The following is a 27,556-nucleotide window of genomic DNA, read 5'->3' on the forward strand; positions in this document are numbered from 1 at the left end:
GTTTGCAAATGTCATAAATGTAAAAGGACTTAAAAGCATCTTTCGGATCCAAAGCAGAACTAAGATAAAGAAGCTCTATTGTTTCTTCTGGAAATCTGTTCTTTAATTCCACCAATTAGTAATCTATTACAGCATTAAATAACTCGACGTGGTAGTGATGCTCAATTGTAATGTAATCTTTATGTTGGCAAGAACGACCTGTACCCGCTATGTGTCGAGCACCCATATCAGGCATATCAATGTCATGCTTTTTGCAAAACAAAATCACATCTCTAAGGAAAGCATCCCAAGAAAATCATCTTAATTCTTGAAGAAGTGCTTTCGTACTGGAGACTAAGCACTGATAGCATTTAAAATGTCTTGGGACTCTTCTTGCAGGGCTTTACACAAGACATTAGTAATTCCCATAGTCTTATGCAATAAATGAAAAAGAAAGTCAAACTCAAAACTTTTCATTGCAAGAATATCACTTTTAGCTTCCCCACGCATAGAGTTGCTTGACCCGTTCTTCATTACGCTTTCAAGAACTATACAAATTGAATCAAACATCTCTTTCAGGCTACAAAACGAAGCAAAATGAGAACTCCATCTAGTATCTCCTGCTCGTTGCAAAGTAGAAACTTGATTAGCTCCTTTTCCAGTAACAAGTTCACCACTAGCTACTAGCTTATCAATTTCATTTTTCCAAGTATCTTCCAACTCCTGTTTACGCTTAGGCGCAACATGAAGATTAACAATGGAAGCCAACTTGGAAAAAAAAAAACCAAACATCAAAAACATCTTTAGAAGCCGCAACTAGAGCAAGTTGTAGACGATGTGCAAAATAATGCACATAATATGCATATGGACACTCCTTCAGAAACAATACATGTAATCCATTCCATTGACCACGCATATCACTAGCACCATCATAACCTTGACCTCTCATATTTATAATATGCAAATTATGGCGAGCAAGGATATTGCATATAGCTTTATTCAAAGTTAAAACGCAAGTGTCTTTAACACCAACAATACCAAAAAAATATTCTCTAACAAAACCACCTCTATCAACAAATCTTAGAACAATTGCCATTCACTCCTTGTTTGAATTATCTTGTGCTTCATCAACAAGGACACAAAATTTTGCATCACCAATTTCCTCACAAATTCTCTCTGTCACTTTATCAGCATAGATATGCAAAAGTGTCTTTTGTATTGAATGTGAGGTATATGTGGCATTTCTCGAAGCATCTTTTAATAATTCTGGAACCTTGTCATTCAACATCGCTGCAAATCCCAACACTCCCTTGAAATTTTCACCATTTTTTGACTTTTTGGACTCGTCATGGACTCTAAAAGAAATCCCTTGTAGTGCAAGAAATTGAATACACTGAAGAATAACTTTGACTAGCAAACGGTTCTTAACAACCTCTTCTTTAGATAATGTATTTAACACATTATCTATATGTCGAGAAGGATTCATGAAATTTTCACAAGCTATCATCGCCGACCTATGAGGTGAGCACTTCCTTCATGTTGCAAAAAAGAACACTTCTTTCCAGGGGTGGATCTAAAGGTTGGCTGACCGGGGCTACAGCCCCCCTCACCCCCCAAAACTTCCCCCCCAAAAAAAATATTAGTATGAACACTAGCCCATAGGCCAACAAGTCACAATCCCAGTTTGTTCTTGTCCTATTTCCTGTTCCTATTAGCGGAAAAAAAAAATAAATAAAAAGAATCCCAGAGGTTTCATTTCTCACAAGTCACAATCCCCCCGGCCCACTAGCCCATAGGCCCACAAGTCACTATCCCAGTTTCTCAAGTCACAATCCTAGTAAAAAAAAAAACAGAAAGTTCAACAAAAAACAAAATAGCACTTTGTGTTGTACTGTTCACAAAAGAAAATTTTATTCTCTATTATTGTCTTCTTCCGCAGTCGGCAGTTCCAATTCCACGCCCAATCCATTTATCATTTTATTTCATATTCGGCTATTCATTACCTAAGGTAAATTGTTTTGTATTATACCTATATTTTTTATTTCGTTTTTGTTTTTCAATTTTCAAATACTAATGTGTTCTCTACTTGACTACTTGACTTATTGCCTTGTTAACTTGTAGTTTATGTTGGAGTATTAGATTGTCATTTAATTTTTTGGTCTTATTTAATTAGTTGAATATTATTGTAGTTATTATTGTGATATTTTATTTTTTGTGTTTTAAGTATAAAGCAAACTATTGATTACAAAATTATTATAATTTATCTTAGGTAAGAATGTCTGAACATCAAGCTTATAAGAAAATGAAAACCATGTTTTCCTTCTTTAAACCCAAAGATGTCACCCCGGGAAATGATGTAACTTCTATATCTAATCTTGATATTTCAAGACTTGATAGAGATATGATGGCCAACCTCCTTTACAAGTTCAGGTTGTTGAAATTGAGCAAATTGAACCTTCTCCTCAAGCCCAAAGAGTTAGTGTTGAAGAAGTTGACTCCACATCTTTATTTGAACGTGATCCGGGTAAACGTACTCCAATATATAATTACCCGGTTAATCAACAAGATGATGTTCGACGAGATTTTCTTGGAAAGGGGCGTTGGTTACTTGAACTTAGTGAGAAAGAGTATTCATCTACCAGATTCGGAAAGCAAACTCACCAGTTCAACTCATCTTGGTTCACACTTTTTCCTTGGCTAGAGTATTCACTCCATATGGATAGAGCTTATTGTTTTCCATGTTTTATATTTGAAACAAATCCGCCAAAGTGTTCTGCATTCACCGTTTCTTCCAACATTTAAAACCTTTGGCAGGAATGCTTTTACGGATTTGTTTCAACACCCAAAACAAAAACCATCTAACTATCTAACAATCCACTATTAAGTGACAATCACACTAATGACAATTCCATTTTTTCTGACATAATTTATAAGGGTTTTGAGGAACATACTAATTAATTTGCCCCCTCTAAACCTCATTAACAGTTGGGTCCTCATAAAGAGGGAACAAATTGGAAAACACAAATTTATACATCAAAATCTTCATTAGCGAGCTGAGTAAAATGGTGGCTCTGATGAGCCTCTTGAAGAAGTTCATGATCTTCGTCGTATGAATCACGATATGTTTCCAAGTTGCAAGCAGCTCTTATTACTGTTGCTACAAGGAGCTTTGTCCTCCACTCCTCTAAGCGTGGGAAACCACAACGTTCTCCATATTTAAAACATTCCGCCTGCAAATTAAAACAATAATGCATTAGTTTTATTTTTTTGGGTGTGAGAAGCTAAATAAGGAACATTAATTCAATGATAAAGCAAATTTTGTTTTTGCGTTGAAGATAAATGTATTTTGATGCATGATTTCGATTACCTTTGCGTTGGTACTTTCCAGTCCTAAATCCATTAACAATAAAAATGGCAAATTCCAAAATTTCAATACTAAACTCTTAGCATTGAAAAATAGTTCCTGTTAAGCTAGCCAACTTAATTACAAAGCAAGCATGTAGTAGTACTTCGGTTAGCATGTACTAGTACTTTAGTTAAACACCTGAACACAAAATTACCCCAACTTTGAATTGGACTGGATTGGGCGGACTACTTGGAATAAGATCAGACTCTAATAATTACATCCCCCTTCAAAATCTCCGTTATATAATCTCTTATATAAATGGAAGTCTTTACCTCAAAATCTCTGGCAATTTCATGTGTGTATTTCTTTGGTATACCAGCAATTTCTCTTGATTTATAAAATTCCTGTACTGATCTCATCATATCATCCCATGATGGTAGTGCTCTTTTCCCAGCTAATACTTGAGCTATCCATTTCGCTTGTGCCTCAAAGAATGGCAATGCTAGAACCTACATCAACAAGTCAGAGTAGAACAATGCTTATGTTAGTGTATGGTATATCGCTTCCAAGACTTAAAAAACATGCTTGAATGCCTATAGTTAGTCGAGCACTTCTATTCCGATTCTCTAAAACTGACATTTTTTTTTTGCAGGAAAAATGTGAATAATATTAAATATAAATAGAGTATAGGGGATACAAGTTGATTTACATCATGGACACAGAAGATATACTCTAAAACTGACTCCTTATTCCAACAATTGACAAGTGGCCTGTCATTAGGAAGTCGCTTTAGGGAGTCGATTTTCTGGATTCCGCATGTATATGCTAGTTACTGACTTACTGTAATCAGTTTGGTTAAGGATATGATATTAAGTACTCTATGGCTCTGCCTTTGATGTTCAGATTGAGTTATTATGCATGGAAGCTCACAAGTATACTGAGGTATGTACCTTTCTGGGGATACCCACGAAAGAAAGAGAGGGAGCAAGAGATGGGGGGAAGGTGTGCTCATATAAAGGTCCCACTCTACCATCATCCACAACCACCATTCCTTTTGTATCAAGAAAAGGGAATGAATATTCATACCTACATCAGTATTAATACAATAATTACTACCATACTAAATACCAACAATCATATCGAATAAGATGCATGGCTGGATCAACAATTATATGTGAGCTGCTTGTTTGACCTAGCGCATTGATCAATCATTCGAGATAGTTGACATGTAGTTAGAATCACAACAAATAACTGGCCTATTATTTGTGCTTTTGTATTGTTTATGGCTTCAATCTTAAATGCAATACAAATAGTCTAATGATTAATTACATTAGCGTACACACTGATAATTACCCTGTACAATACACGATCGAATCAGCATTGACTGAAGTTCCATCCACGAAGAGCACCCTTCCATCCTCATGCAGGGAGTCTATCTGCATTTTCTTTTAAATGAATGGTTAGTTTTCTTTTGTATCTATATACTAATTACTATGAACGTGATCAATTAGTATACCTGTGGATGAAGATGTAAATTTTGATATTTCGCAATGACTTTAGTTAAGCCTTCTAAAATTTCAAGGGATTTTGCACTAAGATGAATTTCTTTTGCTACATGTACAAGCTCCATTGATATATCTGTTCCACTCATAGAATTTCCAACCACCACCACAACCTATACGTGGAAAACGTTTAACAGTACTTTGAAGGACAAAGTATTTGATACAAAAATCTGTTTATAAAATAAAACACTGAACGAAAAAATTAAATTGATTTGATTACAATTGGGCTTCAAGGGGATAGAGTGTGGCCATTACTGAATACTGCTTCCCTAAAGAAAGAGTGGTCATTACTAATATACATAACTATTAACTAAATATAAATCTCACCAAGTCATACCCTGGATGTCAAATTCAAACAAGTTGTTATACAAAAACCAGTTTGGGAAATGCTCTATAGATTTTATCCCATTCACAACTCGCGTACCCAGTAATAATCTAACTATCAGTATTTAAATACAATAATGAAATTCTGACCTCATCAACAAATGGTTGAGGAACTCTGTAAGCGTGACTGTGCATTTGCTTCCTTCTCCATGTATCCATACCTGGACCATCATGAAAAAAAATGCACAACTGGACATTTTTCAGGGGAAGGAAGAAAGTGAACCTTTATCTTCATTCACTAGCAAAGAGCATATACAAGTGATACTTAAAAAACACAAATATATACAGTATTTGTGCAAAGTCACCATACTTTAAGCCTTTAAGAGATTTATGCTATGTTGCTCAATGTGAACATAGTGTACCTACTTACGGTTAGTATACAAATTTTGGCTGATAGACATTCAACATGCAGGTGCCTAGGAAAGTGCTGCTCCTAAGAGCTTAAGTGGGGCTAAATACGTCCTCAGCGTGACGTATGCATACCTTTGATGTTAGGCAGCCTTGGCTGAGAATAATGACCTGTAGCCACAACAACTGCATCATAAACCTCTTCAAAAACTTTCTGACCTCTAATATCCTTAGATCTTACAAGCCATTTATCACTGCCAAACTTAGCAAAATTCAACATACCTACATACTCAACTCTAGTATTAAACCTTATCATGTCCCTCAACCTAAACCATTCACACAAGTCCTTGAGATATAAAAGATGTTCCTCATGACTAGGAAATCTTCTCGTATCTCTACCTTTTCTCGCCAAAAATGGGAAATCAGTGCAACCCATTATCTCTCTAGGTGAAGTAAGCCTAAGGGAAGCATAGATACTACTATGAACCATCAGAACACCATCCTTTCCCAAGGGGTCTTCACCTTCAACATTAGGGTCATAGAGCCACTGTCCTCCAACTTCATGGTTTTGTTCCAGGACCACTACAGTATGCCCTTCTTTTCTTAGTTCCCTTGCTGCCATTAGACCTGAAGGTCCTGCACCTATTACACATACATGCTTTGCGCAGAGATTTCCCTCTAAAGCCATATTGGTCTTGTTAGAATAGTTGTATGAAACAGCAATTAGAGTAGAACAGAAGGAACAATAGACGAACAGTGAACAACCAAGGCGTCGATAATATAGGAGTAGGGTCGGTTCCTAGAAACAGTATAGGAAACCGACTAGGAATAGAAACAGAAACCTAACCTGTTTCCAAAAGCAAAACAAGTTTAGGCAATAGCCAAACCACTACCCACAGAAAGCCCACAAGATTAGTGGTGGCTAGGCAATGTGGGACTATCTTCCACGCATAAAAGTGGAGAGAACACTCAATGTTCTCCACCTCTACTTTGCTTACTCTTAAGTAGATTGAAATACAACAAAGAGATTCCAACAGGTCTTTGGGGATGAGCTTGAGGTGTTGTATGACTTTTATAGGTTGAGCGAAACAAACTTTTCCAGGTGATCCTAATTTTGATGAATTGAGACAGTTTGCCAAAATGCTTATGCAAATGATTTTTTTAAATAATCCATATTTTGGAGTTCTCTGTCAACTATATCTACCTTATGTCTCTTCATTTATTGATACTCTATTATCGAACGAGAGTGAACTTTACAAGAGTGAATTAATCGTACATTCAAATTCAAAAAATTGTTCCCTATTTGACTACTGTGATGAAGAACATATTTTACATTAGAACCAAATTAAAATTACAATTGTAAGGTTGTTGTCGTATGTGTGTGACCCGTGGTTTTCTTGTGGGGGAGTTAGCTAGTCTACTCTATATTTTTGTGAGTTCACTCCATGTTTGTGGTATGGTACGTGTCCACCATATGTTGAATGTCCAGACCTCTCTCTACAAGTTGGAGCTTTTAGAGCAAAGAGCAAACCGTTTACAACAATGGTCATCAGTGTTAATTTGGGAACTGACAGATATATGAGAACCAGTTGCAGAATCAAACTGCCACTGCTGTATTACCGTATTCAGTAACAGGCGGTATATAATTTATAAAAGAAACTATATTCACTAATGTGTCCTCCCCACCTCAAAATGTATCAAATCACGTGGATGCTGGATACGTCAACTAATATATTAACCTCTTAACCACTACTAAAATTTTAAGTATATTAAGTCTATGCAATCATGCATGCACTATTAAAATAGAAATGAAACGATTTAGATCCACATCTGATAAATTAACTAGCTATCTTCTCGCAACGTTTAGCACGCAACATTAGATACACAGGAATACTTAGGGTGTTCGAATCGGCCCATAGTCCTATCTTACAGTAAGTAGGGAAACTGTTGGTCTGTTGCTATGGTGCTTTATTTTAAGAATAGTAATAATAAGGGTTAACTAGTATTACAGTATTACACTCCTACTGGATGAGCCAATTAGGAATTCACCCCTACTAAATCGGAAATTCGGATGAGCCAATTAGGAATTCACCCCTACTAGATCGGAAATTAGGATTTCCTCCTAAGTACACAAAAAAAAAAGTTAAATTGTAAATGGTTTTTTTTTTTTGTTGGATAATATTTTAAATGAGATCGAACGATGAACGGCTGAGCTCGTACAGTATCAACCCAAAGGTTTTAGACTTTGGCACCTGCCATTGTTGATTAAACTTAATTGGTGCAATAATCCTTAAAAAATGCCTACCTATGTGTAATTATGTTTTTCCTGGTTTTGATGATATAATTTCTTCAATAATGTTGAGATAAGATGAACAAAGTCATACATTACGCCATGGGTATACAAGTGTATTCTTTCTGTGGGGTTATTGTTGTTCTGGCTGTTGCAGCGGCTTTACAGAATGGGAACTCAAAAAATCAAAATAAGTTCTCTCTGGCCTTTCGCCAATCTGATGTCGTCCATTGCAACTAAAGACAGAAACTTTGTACCCAGCTCTCACCTCCTTCATTCTTCATTCTTCACCTTTTTTTGAGTTGGATTCAAGTTTTCTGACTTGTTGACTGGCAGGATTATGATTTGATTCGGGTATTAATTTAGTCAATATCAATTATACCTTGGAGGTTAATGTAAGATTTGAACATACTATTTCTTCTTATAAATTGCATCGCCATCTGATGTGACCAACGAGAAAATGCAAAAACATGGATCTTGCTTACAGCCAGTGACCAGCGGCTGCGAGCTTTTGAATTTTCCTCCAAGATCAATGCACGAATTTCCAACGGCTCCCAACAGCTACAGTGAGGGCATATCACATGGAAATTACAAGTTGATAAATCAAGACTCCCAAACAACAAAAGACAGTTGCTGTGCTGATTGTAACCAAAAATGTCACCAAGAATCTCTACAAGAACAAGTACCACTAGTCAAATGATGAAAACAATTCAAATCTCTCGTGATTATTTCTCTAATTGTTATCTTAGAAGTAAATTTTGTAAATTTATTACAGTCCACAGAAACCCGAAGGTTCTTTGAGATGTCTAATGTAGTCCCCGGACTAGTATTAATACTCCCAAATGAGATTGCATTATGCTTCGCATGAACAGTCTGTACTTCTGAACCTTTGTCAAGACAATGAGAATCTTGTGCCAAAATTTCTGGACTTTCCAAAATATTGTTAACTTCATTTGTTTGAAGATTGGATGTATCTCCTGTGACAAATTTGGATATCCGCCCATTTATCTGAATCGCACTGTATCCAGGTACCTTCCTGAGACCAACATTCTTCATCATCGACCTCAACTTTCCAAACTCATCCCACTTTCCTCCTTCAGCATATATGTTAGACAGCAATGTACAATATCCCGAGTTATCTGCTTCAAGATCTAACAGAACTCTCTGAATGCTTCCGATCATATCCAGCCTACCATGGATACGACATCCATTAAGCAGAGCACCCCAAATGCTGGAACTTGCTGGAACTGATATAAATTTTATAAACTCAAGTGCACCGATAAGATCACCTGCTCGACTTAAAAGATCAACCATATAAATCAAGTGTTCTAACTCCGGTTCAATGCAATACTCCTCCCTCATCAAATTAAAATAATACATCCCCTTTTCAACAGAACCTGCGTGACTGCATGCAGATAAAATGCTCATGAAAGTCACCTCATTGGGCTTTATTCCTAGACCAACCATTTGAGAGAAAAGTGAGATAGCATTGTCAAGGCAACCGTGATTTCCATAGCCCGCTATCATGGCACTCCAGGATACCACACTCTTTTCTAACATGGTATCAAAGACCCTCTGCGCCATTGGAAGGTCTCCACACTTTGCATACATGTCTGTTAAAGCTGTGTTAACATAAAAATCCTTCTCTAGACCACTGATCACGAGCTTATGGTGAAACTGTCTTCCCTTTTCCAAATATCCCAAATGCGAACAAGCTTGAACCGCACTTAAGAATGTCACCTTGTCCATCTCAAGGTTTTGATAATGCATCTGATCCAAGAGGTTCAATGCTTCGGCCGCATCGCCACTTTGAGTGAATCCCCAAATCATGGAATTCCATGTTATAAGACTTTTCTCTTGCACTTCATTGAAAACCTTATATGCAGTATCTACAGAGTAGGATTTGCAGTACATGTCTATGAGAGAGTTCTGAACAAATTCATTGGAGCCGACGCCTGTTTTGGCAACGAGACCATGGATTTGACTGCCTAATTCATAGTTACTGATTTTTCCACAAGCTTGGAGAGAACTTGCCAGGGTGAAGGAGTCAGGAAACATCCCTTGTATACGCATCTGGACAAAGAGTCTCAATGCATCCTCTGACAAACCATTCTGGGCATAGACCGCTATGAGTGAATTCCATGAAACAATCTTCTGTTCTTGGATGCAATTAAACACTCTCTCACAATATTGAAGCTTCACACAATTCCCATACATGTCTATTAATGCTGGTCCGACAGAACCTAAATCAAGATCTATACCACTCCTTACAACAAAACCATGTACTGACATCCCCACTCTGAGCCAAGCCAACCGAGAACAAGATAGCAGGACACCAACCATGGTTACTGAATTGGGCGTAACATTACTCTCCTGCATATCAACATATATGTGTAATGCTTCTCGGAAATGACCCCAATGATTGTAGCAGGAAATCATTGCAGTCCACGTAGCAATATTACGGGAAGATGCTCTATTAAATATCCTCTCTGCATTATCCAAGTCATTACATTTACCATACATAACAATTAAAGAACTTTCCAAAGATTCATTGCTCTCAATCATCCTCCTCACAATAAAACCATGCACAGACTTTGCAAGTTTACGATCACACAACAAATAACAAGCTTCACTCACACTCAGCAATATAACCGAATCAACTTCAACCCCTTGAAAAACCATCTTTCTAAACAAACCCAATCCATCGTAAACCCGTCCATTACGAACATAGCTCGATACCATTGAGCTCCAAGCTACAACATCCCTTACAGACATTCCATCAAACACTTTTTTAACTGCATCTAAACTACGAAACTCACTATACATACAAAGCAATGAAGTCTCAACAACTCTATCAAACTCAAGTCCACTTTTAATTACCCTACCATGAAACTTACAACCAGTATTTACATCACTAAGACCTGAACAAGCTTTAAGTAGAGATGGATATATAAATTTTTTACAAATATAAGGTTGGGCATAAACCATTTGATGATATAATGAAACAGCTTCTTTAAAAGAAGAATTCCAAACATAATTCTTAATGAGTACACCCCACATGAAAGAATCTGGGTTTGGGTATGTGTTAAAAAGTAGTTGAGCAGATTGCATGTTACCCATTTGAGAATATGCCTCAATGAGTTTAGTTGAAGCAAGTATGTCTTTGTGTAGGCTGGAAATGATTAGATGGGCGTGGAGTTTTGAGACTAGTCTTGGGGTTGTGCATGATTTAAAGAGGGGCATGTAAAGTGTCATTTGTTTGAAGAATTATTTGGAGGGAATTTGGTTTTTTACATCGTTATGGGCCTCAGAAGTCAGAACAAAGGTCAACCTCAGTTCTTCACGCGGATGAAATTTTGTCCGAATGTACAGTGTTTTGTCCAGCTGTCTACTTAAGTGAGTTGGGATGGGCCTAGAAATTGAAGTATATAAAAGTTTGTTTTGCCATGTCTTTTAGAGAGAGAGAAGCCGACCAAACTGTAAGTCAGATTCTTTGGTCAATTATTATTATTATTATTTTTTACATCTGATTGATATGTATTGAAATGGTCTGACGTCGACATTTCTGATGTTTTCTCTGATTTCATTTGTAGATTCGATGAAAAGAATAGACCCTGAAGAAATGTGTTTGGATATGGTATTACAAGGTTTCACTGAAAATAAGAGTGGAGACTTGTTTTCAAAACTCCCAACTAATATAATCCAAAACAACATATTCCCTAGGATTCCTCTTAAATCCTTATCTCAATGCAGATGGGTATGCACAACCTGGTACAATCTAATCCTCCACCCTCGTTTCGCTCAAATACATTACCACTTCTCAATCCAAAACAACTCTTCCCCTTTTCTTATCCTTACTGATACTCAAGCTTCTCACATGTACGTGATTGATAGTCAGATCTTTGATAATTTTGAACCTGCTCAAGTCGAACGAGTTGCGTTAAAAAGACTTGTAAATGAACTTATGGTTATAGGATATGCAAATGGATTAATTTGTGTTGCTGAAGATTTTAAACATTGTAGGTATACAAGGTCGTACGTTATCTATAACCCAATTACTGGTGACCATGTTGCGCTCCCATCTGATACTTGTATCTTTAAGGATGTTGGTTTTATTGCGTTCGGTTATGATATCGTTAATAATGAGTACAAAGTTATTCGCGTTCGCCACCACAATTGCGGGGGTGAAGTATGTACTTTGGGTACAACCAGGTGGAGAAGGTTAGAAGGTGTTGTTCCACCATTTTTCAAACAGTTTGGAATTCTCGTGAAAGGAAATCTACATTGGATTTCAGATGAATTAGATAAGATTGTTGTATTTAATGTGGCTTTGGAGAAATTCCATGAGATTCAGTCTCCTTTTCATATGCCAGAGCCCAATATTCAGAAAATCAGTCTGCATGCTATAGAAGAAAGGCTTTGCTTAATTGGTGAGCCAACTCTGGATACTTTCGAGATATGGGTGATGATAGACTACGACGGTTTGCAGGGTTATTGGGTTAAGGAATACAGTTTTTTTAACAGACAAGTGTGCAATTCTCTTGTTTCCCGGCATGGTCCCTACAATGTGGTAAAACTGAAGAACGGTGAATTTCTTGTTCCGTACGGAGACAGTGATCTCGGGTATTTTGACATCAAGAAACAAAGTTGTAGACCTATCTTCATGCGCTCTTCGGACTATCGTTCTCTTGTGCCTGAATTCCTAGTCGGGAGCCTCTTTTCACCCAATCATGCTAGTAGATTAGCAATGAGGTAACACAGTATATATAAGGCCTTTTTTTCATGAATTCTAATTGCAAGATATTGAAAGTTATAGACTACTAGTCTGATGCAGTCATAAAAGGAGATCGGGGCAAAACAGTCATAAAAGAAGATCGGGGCAAAAAAGTCACTAAGTTCAAAAAAATTAGGGGCAAAATTTTCATAAAAAATGGACCAAGAGTCACTCATAAAAAAATATTATAGTACTATTGCATTACTGTAGGGGAACTGGAATTTTTAAAGTAGTTAAGATTTATCTTGTGCATTTTATAGAAACCTATGCTAGTATTGTGTTTTATTGCTGTTTGGTAAAGTTCTACAGTAAGTAACATGGACACTTCATTTTCTTAAAAACATCCGTGTCGGAAACACAGACACATTGTCCGTACAATTTTTCAAACTAGAGGTTCTTCTATACCCTAAATTACTGAGGAAAATATCTTGTTAGCATAGATAGGACTTCATGATAAGCCACTTTCATAGATATTTATTTTTAAGAAGGCGCTTCATAATATTTTGAACCCAAGAATTAGTTGTGTATGTAAACTAAAGCATAGTAACAGTTTTCTTTTTAATTATCTGTATCCCCGTGTCCTACTCATATAGGTCATCATGTCGGATACACCGTATCTATGTCGGACACCAACACTCGTATCCATGTCAATGTGACTTAGGTTCTACCCCAAAATCATTGAATTAGTCTCTCTCGTAATAAAGATCTTTTTTAGTTCTAGCTGACAACATTTGAGCTATAATCAGTTGGTCTTATGGTTTGGTGGTTATGGAAACTTTTTGTTTGTGATGATATATTATGGCTTCATTGATGCTTTGTTCTCCTCTAATCATCGCAGCGCCCAAACCCAAGGAAGAGATCCTGAAAGAGAAGAAGTTGAAGAAGAAAGTATTAAGGATGAAGAAAGAGAAGATGAACAAGAAATCGACCTCCAAGTTTTGCAAGAATTAAGTGGAGAGTTGTTCTCAAAGCTACCGAGTGATATTATCCTCAACATCCTATGTCGCGTACCACTGAAAGACCTCATCTCTCAATGCAGTTTGGTATGCAAAACCTGGTACAATTTAGCACGCCACCCTCGATTTCGCCGAAACTCATTACAGATGGGTAATCCAAAATCGTTGTTCCCCTTGTGTTGTCCTTTGCATTTTGTTTGAGGGTGTTTTTGGGTTTATAGATCATCAGGTGTTTGATAATCTTGACACTTCAGCACCAGTCCACTTTCTTGATTTTCTTGATGAACCCACATTTCAACCGAAACTTTATATAATTGGTTTTGCCAACGGTTTACTTTGTCTTTCAGAAGATCCCTTGCTCTGTGATTATCCCGTGTTTTACTATATCTGCAACCCTATTACTGGAGAACACATCACGCTCCCAAGACCTCACGGACTGGAAATCGTTCAATTGTCTGCTTTTGTCTTTGATTCTAGTACTAGTGAGTACAAAGTCATCCGTTTTTACCATGGCCGAAATGGGGGTGAGGTGTTTACTTTGGGTTCAAGCAGGTGGAGAAGGATAGAAAATGGTGTTCCAAAGACTATTATTGGATATCCATATCCATGTGGCAGGCTTGTGAATAACCATCTCCACTGGATCTCATCTGTGGATGGCTCTCCCTTAACAATTATTGCTTTTAATTTGGCTGCAGAGGAAGTCCATGAAATCGAACTTCCTCCTATAGTCAGCTCAGGTGAAATTAGTTTGGATCCGAATATAAGTATCTCTTTGGCAGTGATAGAAGAACGCCTCTGTTTTACTTGTGAGAGGAAATTGGATGACAAATACTTTGAGGTCTGGGTAATGAAAGACTATGGAGTGCAGGGTTCTTGGGCTAAGGTGTACGTTTTCAACCCAGAACTAACAGGTGCTTTGTCAGATGCATTAACTCCTTGTCTGACAAAACTATTGAATGGTGAATTTCTCGTGCAGTATGGGGTGAATGCTCTGGTTTATTATGACCCCAAGAAAGAAACTTGTAGGCCTATTTTGGTGGAAGTTAAACGTTGGTTTTACTCGGTATTCCTAGTGGGCAGCCTCTTTTCTCCAAAGAATGTTGGTAGATTAGCAAGGAGGTAATATAATTTACTTGTACTATTATTCTGGTTCACATTTGCAGAATAATGAAAAATATGGATTGTTGGACTGTCTATGCTATTCATTATAATGGTAATTCGTGTGAGTGCATGTGTTTGCACCAAATAACATTTTTTTCTTTTCTTTTGTTTTTCAAAAAATTACTTGTATTTGCAACAAATAACCTGTCACTGAAGTTACTTGTATTGCGTATTTCAGGGGCTGATTTGTCTGATGCTGATCTTGGGAGTGCAGATTTCTCTTTGGCCAATAATATAACAAAGGTAGTTTTGACTAGTTTAGCATGAAATGTGTAACATCATTTAGGTTATTCTGTGTTATTTTCTGCTGCGTTATTAGCTTACTTAATTTGCATGAAAGATTAGTTTATGCAATTTGTATTGCTCTTTAGTGATTGCACAGGATCTAGAGTTGTTGATTATTCTCAATTGTCTGTAAAAATTAACTGGTCTTCATCTTTCTCTCATCTCCAGTTTTTTTCTTGGTGTATACTAAAGTTGCCAAGGTATTCCACTTAGTTCGGCCCCATTACTTTTAATGGACAATTACCTGATTGAATGGCCCGTAATGTGTAGAGTAGTCCAAGAAAAACTGTAAGTGTGCATATACCATATTTCGATACGTAGATATATAATCACATCGTTGCTTTAGTATTTTATTGTCACGGACATGTGTATTGTGTAAGCCTATCCAGACTTTTTGTTCCTTGCCTCCCTGCTACTTGGGTTGTTCGTATCACCTACTTCGTGCACCCTGTTGGTTCAAAAATCAATCTTGTGACCCCTAAAAGCAGTCGCCACCTTGGTTAATATTTTATTCATCTTCTTGTTGGATCTTTGTACAGAATCAAAGCGAGTGGGGCCATTGTTCTCGTCCTTTAATAGATATTGGGATCTTCTGGCGATTGGAAGAATGGTTCTTGGTCGTGACTTTGTCACTGAGGACCTTGCTCCAAAATTAAAGCTATATGGGTCGCAGTGCATATTATTCCTAAGGCAAAAGTTCAGAAATTTTGGGATAAAACGTTGTCATTTTGTACTTTAGCTAATTTTATTCAAGTTACTTGCAATTCTTTTTATAAGAATGTTACTTCCTATATTGTGATCTCGGTTAGTGGAAGTCCGAAGAAAAAGACCTTAGGACCATTCTGATATGCCTCTGGAAATTGGAACTTTGAATTTAATGTTGTATGTGCGAAAAGCACAGCACTTCAAGTCCGCAATTTTTTTTATGATATGCTTGAAGCATTTTGTTGTCCTTATAAATTCTATATGTTGATACACTTGGTTCCGAATATTTAATAAGAGCTGTTCTACAAGCCCAAAAACTCTGTTATATAGTTCTGTATATACCACTGTTTAATATAAATGGTTTTTACGCTGTAGCAACGCTTATAAAATGCTCTACCATGCGGAGAAATTTACAGAAATGTATTGATAGTTGTGTATCTTGAAAATATGAAGCTTCTCCTTTCATCATTGATAGTTATGTATTGATAGAAATGTATTCTATTATCTTATATGTCATAACCCTAATTAATATGACTTTTTAACATCTGTGACTAACAGTCGTCTTTGGTGATTAAGTGATTTTCTATAAGCATCGCTGGAGGAGGTAATGAAGCACTGTGCAGTGGGCACGCAACCTTGGTCCTTCTAAGTTCCAGTCAGTTTTCTCTGTACGTGATTGTTACTTATTCTTCTTTTTTTTTAACCTATGAAATTTTCCCTTCTGAACTTGTAATTTTGATGGCATTTACGGTGTGTTTAGTGGAATAATAGTGATTAGTGAGGAGCAGTAATGCCTGGAGTTGAAGCAAGGGTAATCGATGCAGTTATGTATTCCACTTTTCCGTCCTAAATTACGTATGGATGAAAACGAACCACTGCAATTTGATTGTTGTTGGTTTGTGATGCCAAAGTGGAGATCGCTTTTCATTCATTACCTCAACCAATACGAAAATGACATTTGGTATTTTAAGAATGACGATAGCATCAAAGTTCAAAACTTTGGTATCATTTGTCTTAATAATGGGTAGTTACTTCATTTTTCTTATTCTGATTCCTCAATTTGTTGTTCTTTTAATGCCAACAACAACATACCCCAAAGTGATGACAAAATATCTCTTTACAATGACACTGACTACTCTTCACTCTCCTACCGTTAGCCATCACAATCAAAATCAAATTAAGTAGTAAGTTCAGAAATGATCAACGAGAGAGTTGGTGTAAGCAATATAGCTATCTATTATCTAATAAAACACAATGGTGTGGGGCCCGCAGGGCCTCCATCCAGTGGTTACTATTATCTTTTCTAAGTTGTGACATGGCATAATCAGCCGCTCCTAAAGAGTATGCTTTCTTACATCCAATACTTGGACCTACTGGATCTTCATTCCTTATATTCTTGAAGCAAAACAGTTTATGCCCTATTTTTCTTCCTGCCGCCGTCACTCCCTCACCAACTGCTGAGCACCAACCACCAGTAGCCGTGCCTCCACAGCCAATGCCTTCAAAATGTCTTTCTCAGCAACAAAAGAAAACCAATCACACTCTATAATCCAGCAAGAGTGGGCTCAAAAGGTTCTATCACCTTGGTTGCTTACCACTTTCAGAGGCAACTCTGCTCCAGCAAGAGGCAACTCTGCAACTCTGCAAGAGGCAACGCACAAAGGAATTTCCTCAAAAGGAATTTGCGTCACTCCTTTTTTTTTTCTTTCAGAGCTCACTCTTCCATCTGCTTTTCTCCCATCTGCTTCAGGCTAAAGCAAATTCATGTTGTCTGTTTTTCTTGTTTAATCTGGGAGAACCTCTTCTGTATTGTTATTCTATTTGGGTATGCTTATTTTTACTTTACAGTAAGCAAGAAACATATATTGATTGGTGTTTATATTTGATTTGTTTTATGATTAGGTTTTCGTTGATTTGAGCTTTGTTTGGTTGTTTATATTTGAGTTTTTCTTCTTATGATTTGAAATTATGAAGTACTCTTTTTAGTTGTAATTGTTTTTCCAATGATTTTTAGAATACGATAATTCATCTATCAGTTTTGCATGCTCTAATGAACCATGAAGTGGGCAAAGCCTACAACACTTTACAGATGAAATTGGTGGTCCAAATGAGTTACATCACAAGGTGAATTACACTGGTTATATATAATTTAGATTTCTGATACAGTTTAGTAGCAAGAACTTTGATAAGTAGGTTATACTTTAAATGTAAGGCCTATTAACTGATTGGTGGTATGTTGTGGAACTTTAGTTGTACCTAGACAGTTAATGGATTTAGGCCCTGCTGCCTACATTAGAAAGGAAACTTATGTGCCATCACTGACTCTGGAGAGTAAAAGTCGTGATCATTTAACATCACCATTTGACAATGTAAATTAAAGTGTCGAGTAAACCACTTTGCGAGTCTCCGTTGGATTCAAGTTTAGATTGTAAATTGTAGGTTTAGACTATAATTGTGGATTCAAGTTTAGATTGTACACTGTAGGTTTAGACTGTACACGTACTGTGGATTCAAGTTTGATATTTTTTCCGTTTGGTGATAATGCTCAAAAATCAAGTTGGGTTGGTACCTTCAAAGTTCGAAGAGATTGTACGTAGTATGTAGTGTCGAGCCGAAGGCGTGTCGAGCTTATCAGTGCAAGTTGATTGCAAAGTGTTTCGAATGAGATAAAATTGAAATGAAATAAAGTTTTTTATTTCTCAATAATAGAGTTTTCTTACAGTCTCTCTGATTCTCTCTTTCTCTCTCCTGTTACAATAGTTTTTGAGTGAATGATTGAATGAATCCCTTTTCTTCTTCATCCGGTCTTTATATAGTGTCCCTAATTAGTTTTGACTCAATCAACTCTTGACACGTGTCTATTGTTTTCCTCTTTTCTTTCCCGCTCAATACCTGCAAACATTTGAAATAACCACGAAATATACCGAGACATTGACCTTATATCAATGTCTTGAGTTTTGAAATATCAGATAAAATATCTAAAGGTATGATATTTGCCCACACATCACCCCCTCTCAGAAATTTGAAATTTCACTTCAAATTTCCACTTTTCGAGAAGCGGTTATATCCGAATTAGTTATTTTAAACTTTTGGGCCCAAATAACAACCCGGTCCATATTTTTAAATATATAAAAATTTGAAACAAACCGTTTCTCTTTCTCTAACAGACGAAACGACCTGGTGTATTTGGTATGAACATTGAATGTTCATACATGCATAGTACAAAATATCATGATATGGGTATTTATCGATATTCAATTTCTGGATATGTATCGTGCATATATCCCCTTCTTTGGGGATATTTGACATTGTTTCACATGCAAATATCGTGGATATATCCAAAATATTGACAAATATCGTGGATATTGTGGATATTTCTTGATATATCATGATACATTATTTATATTTATTTAGAATATAATGGTAAACATTAAATAAAATTGTTATATACACAAAATATCGCCAAATATTTCCAAATATCGTAAAATATCTCCAAATCACAAATATCACAAATATCGTCGAAATATCACTGATATTTACAGTTGTATATATCTCTGAACATATCGTGATATTTATATATCTTTCTCTGAAATCTGGATAGATATCCCCAAATATCGCGATATATCGGGATATTTTGTACTATGCATACATGAACATTGAATGTTCATAGTCTTTGGGTATGAACATTCAATGTTTATACATCAATATATTGTATAAGGTACATTCACCTATTTGGATATGAACAATCATTGTTCATACACCAGCAGAAGGTATGAACACTCATTGTTCATAGTAAAATGACAGAAAGGGTAAAATTGGAAAATATTTATTTTAAATCCAGGCCATTTGTCCTTGAGGGTTATTTTCACGAAAGGGTATAACTGGCATTTAAAAAAAGTAAAATCGCCGGGCCAACTTATTTTGTCCTTGAGGGTTACTAAATTTGAAATCGGGTATAACTGGCATTTAAAAAAAGTAAAATCGCCGGGCCAACTTATTTTGTCCTTGAGGGTTACTAAATTTGAAATCGTGGGTTCGTGAGTTACTAATTGCTAGAATTTGTCCTTGTGAGTTACTCACCAAAAACCATGTCCTCTAGACTTCATTTTCTCCAAAATTGGGTGTTAGGACCAATTTCTTATAAAAATATTTAAAAGTTTGCAGCTTCTCATACATTAAATATTTTAAAATAACACTGTATGTATTTTTTGTCATGGCGGATGTAGCTATAAGCAAAGTCCTCATATCGCTATTTTTTATGTCAGATGTACTATGGACTATGTGCTACATATATTAAAACTGACAATACTAAAAATACTTTTATCGTCACTTTTCGATGGTGAGTGAAGACACTCTTTCTGGTGTTAGTACGAATAGTGAAGAGACTCATTCTAACGATAGATATAATAGCCATAATCTTGCGTCTACTTCTACTAGAAACTATTGCCCTCATACCTCTTGGGATCTTGATTATGTTGTAGAGGGAATTCCTTGTCACCCTTTCGAAACAACAAAATTCCGAATATGAACGCGAGACAGTTGAAGATACCAGTCGATGGAAACATGGTCTCGGGCCCTTCTTTATCAAACGACCCAATTTGGCTGTAGTCCAGGCCTTCTATCGAATTCCCTCATCCTTTTACTTGCAACATTATGCTGGCGCTCGTCAATTTACAGAATGTCATAGTGGTACTAAGAAAGCCATCATCGTCATTGTTGGCCAAATTGTCACAGGATTGAGATTTCCTCTAACAAATCTCGACCGTGAAGTTTTAAATCATCTGAACATCTCCCCTGGTCAAGGGATGGGTAATTTATGGAGATTGTTATTCATCTGTAACTATTATAATAGGCATCTTTCTCTAGAGAAGTATGAAAATTACAGAATCTGATTATCCGAGTATATCCTTAACCAATATAAATTCTGTGAGAAACAGCTTGGATATTTTTATCCGAAAAAACATTCAAGAAAAGACCTTGTGGGTATCATTCGGAAAAATCATAAAAGCGACAAAGAATGGACCTTGTATCCTATCATAGTGTATGGTAACTGGGAAAGTGTCGATACTGAAGTTGTTCCTCCTATGAAATTTCAAGTTTTCAATTCTTCAGGTATAACTATCCCCTTTTGTTTGTTTTCGATATCCCTATATCGGAATTCCAATCTGACCCCCACCTATATGTCTATTTTTAGTTCTTCTGCCTCATGTTGATAAGCCTCGCGGAAACTCGAAGAGAGTTGTCACACCCCGATTTTTTGTAGAATCTGAATCGACAACAAATAGATATTTATTCTATTTCCACGTCATCCAAATCGTACAAATCCCGAGGTGTGAACCGAGATCGTACCTCTCTGATAAACATGCATTTAATTACAACTAAAAAAAACAAATATTGGAATAAGAATACTTGCATATATCCAAAATGAATAACCTCCAAATTACAATCATCCTGATATATTGAGGAACATCAAACCGAAATAAAGATAAATGAGAACGTCTCAAGTTATTAACTCAAAATCCAACATACAATCAAAAAGGTAGAATCTCTAAAGAAAAACAGCTCCTAATCAAAGCCAGCTACTCTAACTATAGCTCAACGGTTTTCTAACTTAAATAGCTACTACTGCTGCGGTTCCTGCGAAGGGTCTAGGTTCCATAAGGAACATACCCCCGAATGCAAAACAAACTGGGGTCAACATTAAAAATGTTGGTGTGAGTGTCCTAAATGTAATGCTCATGATAGTTAATAACAATACACATTATCACCATGAAGTTACGTATACCACGTCTACATCATTCGGCTAAGTTAGAGACATCTTCGATCCCTTGTCACCAACTGACAAGAGAAACTTAGTTTCTCTTAACGTGCAATCCATGTAGCACATACCAATATAATACATAAAATTTAATATAACATTGTAACCAACTATCTAAATAATAACTTTAAGAAGTATACAATAATTGATAAGTGCTCAAAAAGTGCAATTTAACCCTCGATTATGCCTCTTGTTTAGCCATCTTAGTGGACTAATAGTGTTTGTAAGTTATGTTTTAAGATTCTACAGGTGAAAAAGAGAGTTTTGTAGAATATTAGAGAAAAAGGGGTAAAACAGAGCAATACGGAGCATTAAGGATCACATGGGAAGCCCGTGGACAATCATGGAGAAGGCCAAGGAATTGGAGCTATTAAATATGCGACTTGGACCTATTTTAAAGGCTATTTGGAAGCCCAAGGCCAAAGGATTCGTTGCTTGGACCAAAGCCCGCAAAAGAGGATAGAAGGATAGAGCAGAAGAGAGAAAATAGGCTTACGCGTGCGGGACGATGGATTGGCGTCGGGCACGCATTGATCAAGTCCGGGACGATGGATCGGCGCCCAGACGCATTGATTAAGTCTGGGACGCATGAATAGTGCATCCAGACGCATGAATCGACACTGTAGCTAATTATTCCTTCTCAGTTTTGAAGACGAAGTCAGACTCTGGAAGAAATCTATTTGTATTAGGAAACAAATGACGATTTGGAATGCTTCTAGAGCTCATTGTAACCCCTATAAATAGAGGACCTAAGTGCCTCATGTAATTTGCCAATTCACTTATATTCTTGTCTCCGGAACTTGAGGCAGAGAGATTAATAATAAAAGATCGGTTTTAACTACCGAAGTCTTAATAAATTAGTCTTTCTAGTCTTATGTTCTTCGACTCTTCTTCTTCTCGTTCTTCGTGTTCTTCCTTCTATATGGAAGGCTAATCTTCTCCTTCAAGGGAGGAGATGAAGCCAGTGCTTAAGGTTTAATGATTCTTCTGGTTCATGGTGTTCTTCAATCAGGTTAGTTCTTTATGTTTTTAATTATTAGTTCCATTGCCCACACCAGGGGATGGAAGTATAGAATAGGGTTTATGTTTTGCAATATTAATATCATGCTAGTGTTATTTACTTTTCTTCTAGTAGTGTAATTATTTAGAGTTAGGGAAGTATTCTTTGTGTTGCCTTAGAAGGGGTAGCTCAGGGAGTGGCTGCCTAGGGGAAGTATTCTTTGTGTTTGCCTTAAGTGGTGATTCATTGAATGACCGCCCTATTAGAAAGTACTCTTTGATGTTGCTCTTGGTAATACATTGAATGGCTGCCCGAGCTTACATAAAAGGAAAGAAGATATTAATAGCATAAACATAGAAACAACCTTAAGTAGAGTTAATTGTTAATGATGTTTCATCCAAGAGGGCATCGGCACTCGCTCGATTGCCTAATTGTAGTCTACTTGTAAGAACAACCATGAAGCAGAAGGTCATAGATCAAAAGTATTGGTGGATTCTAATCTCTTGAATTCCCTCTCTTATAAATTCTCAATAGTTTAGTTAATTTAGTTTAGTTTAGCATTAGAATATACAATCTCTACAATATTAGTTTTTAATCCCTCAAACCCCCTTTCCAGTCCTGTCCTTCATATAAACATACACTTAAAAGTGGAACGATACCCTACTCATCCTTTACTTATTGAGGGATAATTAGGTTTTGATACGCTTCTATTTGTTCAACGACCATCATCTATCTACATCATCCATCTACACCATCTACACACACAAAAAGGAGCGAGTGTCAACAATACCTTAGCGCCTAACAGTCTAGAGTGGGCTTCATCCCCGCAATAAAGATTAGGTAGCCCACCTTCCTGCAAAACAAAGTTAATTCAATGATAATAATAAAACATAAAAATAATGTCTCAACTATTATATAAATTATTAATACACTTTTTAATTAAGGCCCCTTCCCCCATGATTTATTAAATTATCTTCCCTCATGATTTATTAAATTATCGTAGACATCTTTTATATTTCCTAAAGGACCATTTCCCATTTCTGCACTTTGAACTCGTGAAATACCAATATCAGGTAAATTCACATAACCAAGGTTTACGCACATATCTTAGTGAGGCAAAGGACATTTAGTTCCTCCCCTAACAAATGGAACCTTGCCATAAATTTTAATCCCGCATTTACGTCACATCTCACAAGGATGGAATGCATCATAAAATATCATATGAATCTACATAACCAAGGTTTACGTCACATCTCTTAGTGAGGCAAAAGACCTTTAGTTCCTCCCCTAAAAGATGGAACCTTGTTATAAATTTTAATCCCGCATTTACTTCACATCTCACAAGGATGAAACGCGTCATAAAAACATATCCAAACCCACATTTACGTCACATCTCACAAAGATGGAATGTGTCAAAACATCAAATGTATCCAACCCGCATTCACGTCACATCTCCTAGAGATGGAATGCGTAATCATCATATCATGAGTATGGGAAATGTCCATCTTATTCTAATAGTGTCATAATATTTCTAATGATTTCACATCCATATAGTATATATGTTATACAAAACAAAATAAATTTCCACGCTCAACAATACTTTTCATGCAATATTTCTTATAACACACTCCCATGAGCGACAATTTGCATAAACTCAATCAATTTCCATGTTGATATTCCAATAAACCAAGGTTACACTTGTGATATATATATACTAATTTCAGTAGCAAATCATGCACAATGATCATAAACAACAATCCATTCAATAAATTAACCATTTTCTATTCATTCACAACTTTATCCAAAATCCATAGTCTCGTATTTCAATGCCTCGATTGACATCCCACCGTCGGATGGCCCTACAATATTATTGGGTATGACTACGGTGTGTTCTAAATATGCAGATCAAATTTGAGGAAGATCTAATACTGCTTCATCCTTCATCTACGCCTAAACGTATGACTGTGCAGTGCAGTTTTCTAGCGTAGTATATACTACGACCAATCACGCTTATGTGTGCCTATACAGAAACTCCACCGTTGGATTTGTCTATAATTTATATATGTCAAAGTTCAATGTATCAGGTAACTAAGGATTAAATTTGAGAGACATCTGAGTATGGAAAGATCTCCATCTGAACAGAATTAAAACACTGCGCAGACAAGTTTTCTGGAATAAAGTTTACTGTTAATTGTTCATCTTCTTCACAAAACTCTATACAGTTCATTAATGGCTTTATACTCCCAATATACAATCCATATGATCACACATAACAAACAACATATTCTATTTCTATGGAAACAAAAAAAAGAAAAAGAAATATAACTCACCTTATTAAATCTACAAGATGTAAACAGCTAGGAATATCAATAGTGCGGTGAGCCAAATACTTTGCATTCCCCTTTTCTCTTTTCTTCTCTTTTATTTTCTTCTTCTTTTTCAGTAGGGTTTTTATTTTGTTTTGAAAATGTGGGAGAGAAAGAAAAAGTTAGCTACGTGAGTTATCCTTGATAACCATCCCACGTTTCTCTCCTAGTTTTGCTAAACCAAAATTTCTATTTTCTATATTTATAAAATTTCCAAAAATTATATCAATAAATAATAATACCAAAATTAATTAGATAAATAAAAAAGGGGTTTTACAAGAGTACTTCGACTTTTGGAAGGAACTAATGAAGACGTTAATGACAAGACTGGGGCTGATAAAGAAGCTGGCAATCCCAAAGATGATATTCAGCTTCCAGATCTTAAAAATTATCGTGCTCCTCTTTTTGTCCTCAAAAGTCGAGCGCTTCAAAAAATGGGTCAGTCGGTAGTCGCCAACTCCAACTCAATATCCTTCAGAAACACCCCTAGATGATCCTTCTTTTCTCGTGTCTTCCTTCGCCTTGCATGAACTACCTCCCCGTCTTCCCCAAGGTTTTTTTATTACTTAGATAACAATCTTAAAATGACTTTAGAGCTTTTTCCTCAGATTAAAAAAGAAGTTCATGACTTTTATCAATATCCCATATTACAAGACATATTTGATCATCATCTTTTATTGTATACAGATATGGCACCTCGAATGCCGATGAACGCAAATGCTAGTCGCCACTTAACTGATAAGGGAAAAAAGAAAGCTGCTGAAAACCTATCAACTAAAGCACCGCAAGAGAAGCACACTGCCCCTCCCAAAGATTTTCATGCTGCTCCTTTTAAAGATAAGCATCTTGTTCCTTCCCAAAAAAAAACATCATGCTCCTTCACAAGATACCCATACTGAGTCTATTTCCAAGAAACGAAAAACTACCTGGGGGGAAAGTGGGCTTGCTGCTGGACAAACTCTTGATTCTATTCCTTCAGCTGATACTAGTCATCTTTTCAAACTTGTTTTCCACTTGATTGATGGAAGCGATATTCCCTTAGCCGCCTCGCTTTTTGCTGATAACCCCAGTGAGGATTTAGGTGTTACTTTGTCTACCAATTGTGTTCTCCCTAATGAAAAGATTGCCATGTGCAATGTAACTCCTGCTGAATGCTTAACAAACTTTTGTCATTTCATTGAAAAGGTATTTGTACTTGCTTCTTCAATCATATTTAATGATTTGACCTCTGTTTATCTGCTTATCTATTCCCGCTGCTTTCACAGGCTAAAGTGGCTGCTCTAGCCCAGTTTGATTCTCATTATAAACAAGACCGTGATCTTGGTCGTTTTAAAAAAATAGTTGACGCTCAGCAGTTGGAGATTGACAGATTAAATCGAGAAGTGACTCGATTAAAGAAAGAAAATACTCAGCTGAACAGCGACCTGAAACTTAATGCTGAGGCTTCAGAGAAGACTTTAAACCAGAAGGTTGCTGATCATGAGAAAATTCTGAAGCAAACTATCGAAGATTTTGCGAAAGAAAAAGCGAATTACGAGGAAGCCTTTAATGCTGACTATAATGAGGTTGTTACAGCTGTAAACCTTCTAGGTGACCGGTTGGAAGAATTCAAACGATATGTTCCTCATGCAGTTCTTGCAGAATATGGACTTGTTTCTGATGATGCTGCTGAAGAAGAAACTCCAACTGCACCTCATTCTAACCCTGATGCATCAATTACAACAACTTCTCTCCTTTCTATAGACACTACTGAACATACTGCTGCCAACTTTGCTGAAGTAGATGATCTTCTTAATACTCCTCCAGTTTAAAATTGGACTTTATCCTCATATTTTTGTAAGATTGATACAGTCTTCTTCAATCTCTATTGCATCCTTTTGCCTGCTACAACTATGAATGTCCAAGCCACTTCTTCTTATTGTAAACATAAATATTTCGTATGAATCTTTGAAATTGAATTTTCCGATATTCTCCTCCAAAACAGGAAATATCAATGATACTTAGCCAAATAATCAGACAATAAAAATTTTCGATACTCTCAACCAAAAAGAGAGTACCAATGATATTTATATTATCGGAAAATCAAATTTTCGATACCCTCATACAAAAAGAGAGTATCAATGATACTTATATATATTGTCGAAAAATCAAATTTTTGAAACCCTCATCCAAAAAGAGAGTATCAATGATACTTATATATATTATCGAAAAATCAAATTTTCGATACCCTCATCCAAAAAGAGAGTATCAATGATACTTATATATATTATCGAAAAATCAAATGTTCGATACCCAAATGTTTCATCCAAAAAGAAAGTATATATATATATGATACATTTTATATATATTATCGATTTTTCGATAAAATCAAATTTTCGAAAAACAAACCCTCATCCAAAAAGAGAGTATCAATGATATTTTATATATATTCAATGATACTTATATATATTGTCGAAAAATCAAAATTTCGATACCTTCAACAAAAAAGAGAGTATATATATATATATATTATCGAAAACAAATTTGATACTAGAATTTTCATCATAATGAGAAAATTCGAAAATAAAACAGAGAACACTTTT

General features: G+C 36.2%; 5 protein-coding genes across 10 annotated transcripts; 1 reads left to right on the plus strand and 4 right to left on the minus strand.

Annotated features, from left to right (window-relative positions):
- Positions 1–333: 333 nt before the first annotated feature.
- LOC147479985 (uncharacterized) lies at positions 334–1,075 on the minus strand. The gene is made up of 2 exons (XM_086578536.1): positions 833–1,075; positions 334–747 (listed from the first exon to the last, which is right to left on the minus strand). The coding sequence occupies exons 1-2, from the start codon at positions 1,073–1,075 to the stop codon at positions 334–336; spliced, it is 657 nt and encodes a 218-aa protein (XP_086434662.1).
- LOC147479986 (uncharacterized) lies at positions 1,076–1,486 on the minus strand. The gene has a single exon (XM_086578537.1). The coding sequence runs from the start codon at positions 1,484–1,486 to the stop codon at positions 1,076–1,078; it is 411 nt and encodes a 136-aa protein (XP_086434663.1).
- Positions 1,487–2,859: 1,373 nt separating this feature from the next.
- On the minus strand, positions 2,860–6,690 carry LOC147479987 (flavin-containing monooxygenase FMO GS-OX-like 9). 6 transcript variants are annotated; one of them, XM_086580413.1, is made up of 7 exons: positions 5,750–6,690; positions 5,362–5,430; positions 4,842–5,000; positions 4,679–4,770; positions 4,276–4,411; positions 3,658–3,834; positions 2,860–3,209 (listed from the first exon to the last, which is right to left on the minus strand). In XM_086580413.1, the coding sequence occupies exons 1-7, from the start codon at positions 6,305–6,307 to the stop codon at positions 3,006–3,008; spliced, it is 1,395 nt and encodes a 464-aa protein (XP_086436539.1). In that variant the 5' UTR covers positions 6,308–6,690; the 3' UTR covers positions 2,860–3,005. The 6 variants fall into 6 exon arrangements, with proteins under 6 accessions (XP_086436539.1, XP_086436540.1, XP_086436542.1 ...); XM_086580414.1 differs by having other exon boundaries at positions 5,362–5,432; positions 5,755–6,683; XM_086580416.1 differs by having other exon boundaries at positions 4,679–4,761; positions 5,750–6,673.
- Positions 6,691–7,963: 1,273 nt separating this feature from the next.
- Positions 7,964–11,260, minus strand: LOC147479988 (putative pentatricopeptide repeat-containing protein At1g69350, mitochondrial). The gene has a single exon (XM_086580962.1). It carries the CDS (start codon positions 11,162–11,164, stop codon positions 8,567–8,569), a length of 2,598 nt encoding a protein of 865 aa, XP_086437088.1. The 5' UTR covers positions 11,165–11,260; the 3' UTR covers positions 7,964–8,566.
- Positions 11,261–11,340: 80 nt separating this feature from the next.
- On the plus strand, positions 11,341–16,107 carry LOC147479989 (uncharacterized). Its single transcript, XM_086579888.1, is given in 6 exon segments — positions 11,341–11,388; positions 11,503–12,661; positions 13,522–13,801; positions 13,803–14,758; positions 14,979–15,043; positions 15,625–16,107. Coding segments are annotated over 4 exon segments (2,373 nt in total). The 5' UTR covers positions 11,341–11,388; positions 11,503–11,531; the 3' UTR covers positions 14,986–15,043; positions 15,625–16,107.
- The last annotated feature ends 11,449 nt before the right edge of the window (positions 16,108–27,556 follow it).

The sequence above is a fragment of the Coptis chinensis genome, chromosome 8 (assembly GCF_015680905.1).
Source record: "Coptis chinensis isolate HL-2020 chromosome 8, ASM1568090v1, whole genome shotgun sequence".
In the NCBI taxonomy this organism is placed as follows: domain Eukaryota; kingdom Viridiplantae; phylum Streptophyta; class Magnoliopsida; order Ranunculales; family Ranunculaceae; genus Coptis; species Coptis chinensis.